General features: G+C 42.9%; 1 protein-coding gene across 1 annotated transcript; it reads left to right on the plus strand.

Moving 5' to 3' along the window:
• Positions 1–927: 927 nt before the first annotated feature.
• Positions 928–1,236, plus strand: VCUG_02855 (uncharacterized protein; the record flags this gene model as incomplete). Its single annotated transcript, XM_008077502.1, has 1 exon — positions 928–1,236. A coding segment is annotated over one exon (309 nt), but the record flags the coding sequence as incomplete, so codon positions are not given.

Below are 1,236 nucleotides of genomic sequence, written 5' to 3' on the forward strand. Positions count from 1 at the left end.
GATAAATCATCTTCTTCCATCAAGGAAGCTGTTGTTAAGTCATTTGCTAAGCCGTTTACAAGGCTGCAAAAATTTATTATGGAGACTTGGATCGATAAAATGAATAGTGGCAACAAAATAAAGTCAATTAAAAAGGAAGTCGAGGAATCAAAAAGAAATGCAGTAATCTTCAGAAGTTGATTTCCAACTACAAGTTGGCAATGGAGCAAGAAAAGCTGAAGCTTGAAAAAAATAAAAATAAACTAAGTACCAATGGTTTGGTAAACAACCAAAACCATGGTAATACAAAAAGTGGTTTACACGACCATAAGGACAGCATCACCTTCATGGGTGAGTGCAGTGACAAATCTCATCACGATGATGAGTCATCAGATGATCGTCTTGCCGGTGGCGATGGATCTGATGAGAGTACTAATAGTAACGGATATCACGTACAAAGTGAAACAGCCGAGCACTATGCTGGTGAGCTCAACCAGATTTGTGCAAATTGTTCGGCAATGCACTTTAAAGACGAGGCACACCGTAGACGTGCGTACAAGAGCTGCTGTCACTTCGGCAAGCTGGCCTACACACCACGAGATAGCTATCCAAAGTATCTCAGATCGCTGTTCACCGATACAGCAAGCAGCGATCATAAAAACTTCAAGGCCAACATACGATCGTACAACAGTGCCCAGTCGTTTGCGTCAATGGGTGCACATGTGGAGCAATTCACACGAGGGGTGCACTTCTTCAAGGTGCATGGTCAGGTCTATCACAACACATACAACATAAACCCGCTTGAGAACACTAACAGGAGATACTCGCAGTTGTACGTGGTTGATACAAACGATGCTACAGATCTGAGATCGAGAAACCCTACAAACGAGAAGTGTGACAAAGCAATACTACACAATCTTGACAGGACAATAAGATAAGTCAACCCGTATGCAAAATCTTGCTGAGGTTAATAGGAGTGCAGTGCGTGAAAGAAATATGTTGATGGTAAATGTGGTGTTCAACAAGAACATTCATCGTGACATGAACAGGTACAATGTTCCTACAACGGGCGAGATCGCGATGATATTCAGCGAAACACAGCTGCCATTCATACTCAAGAGAAGACAGTTTCCGGTTCTTCTTTCGTTTGCGATGACAATCCACAAGTCACAGGGCCAGTCATTTGACAAGGTAGGTGTTTATCTGCACAGCCCGGTCTTTGTGCATGGTCAGTTGTATGTAGCTCTGTCGAGAGTG

The sequence above is a fragment of the Vavraia culicis genome (genome assembly GCF_000192795.1).
Source record: "Vavraia culicis subsp. floridensis unplaced genomic scaffold supercont1.140, whole genome shotgun sequence".
In the NCBI taxonomy this organism is placed as follows: Eukaryota; Fungi; Microsporidia; family Pleistophoridae; genus Vavraia; species Vavraia culicis.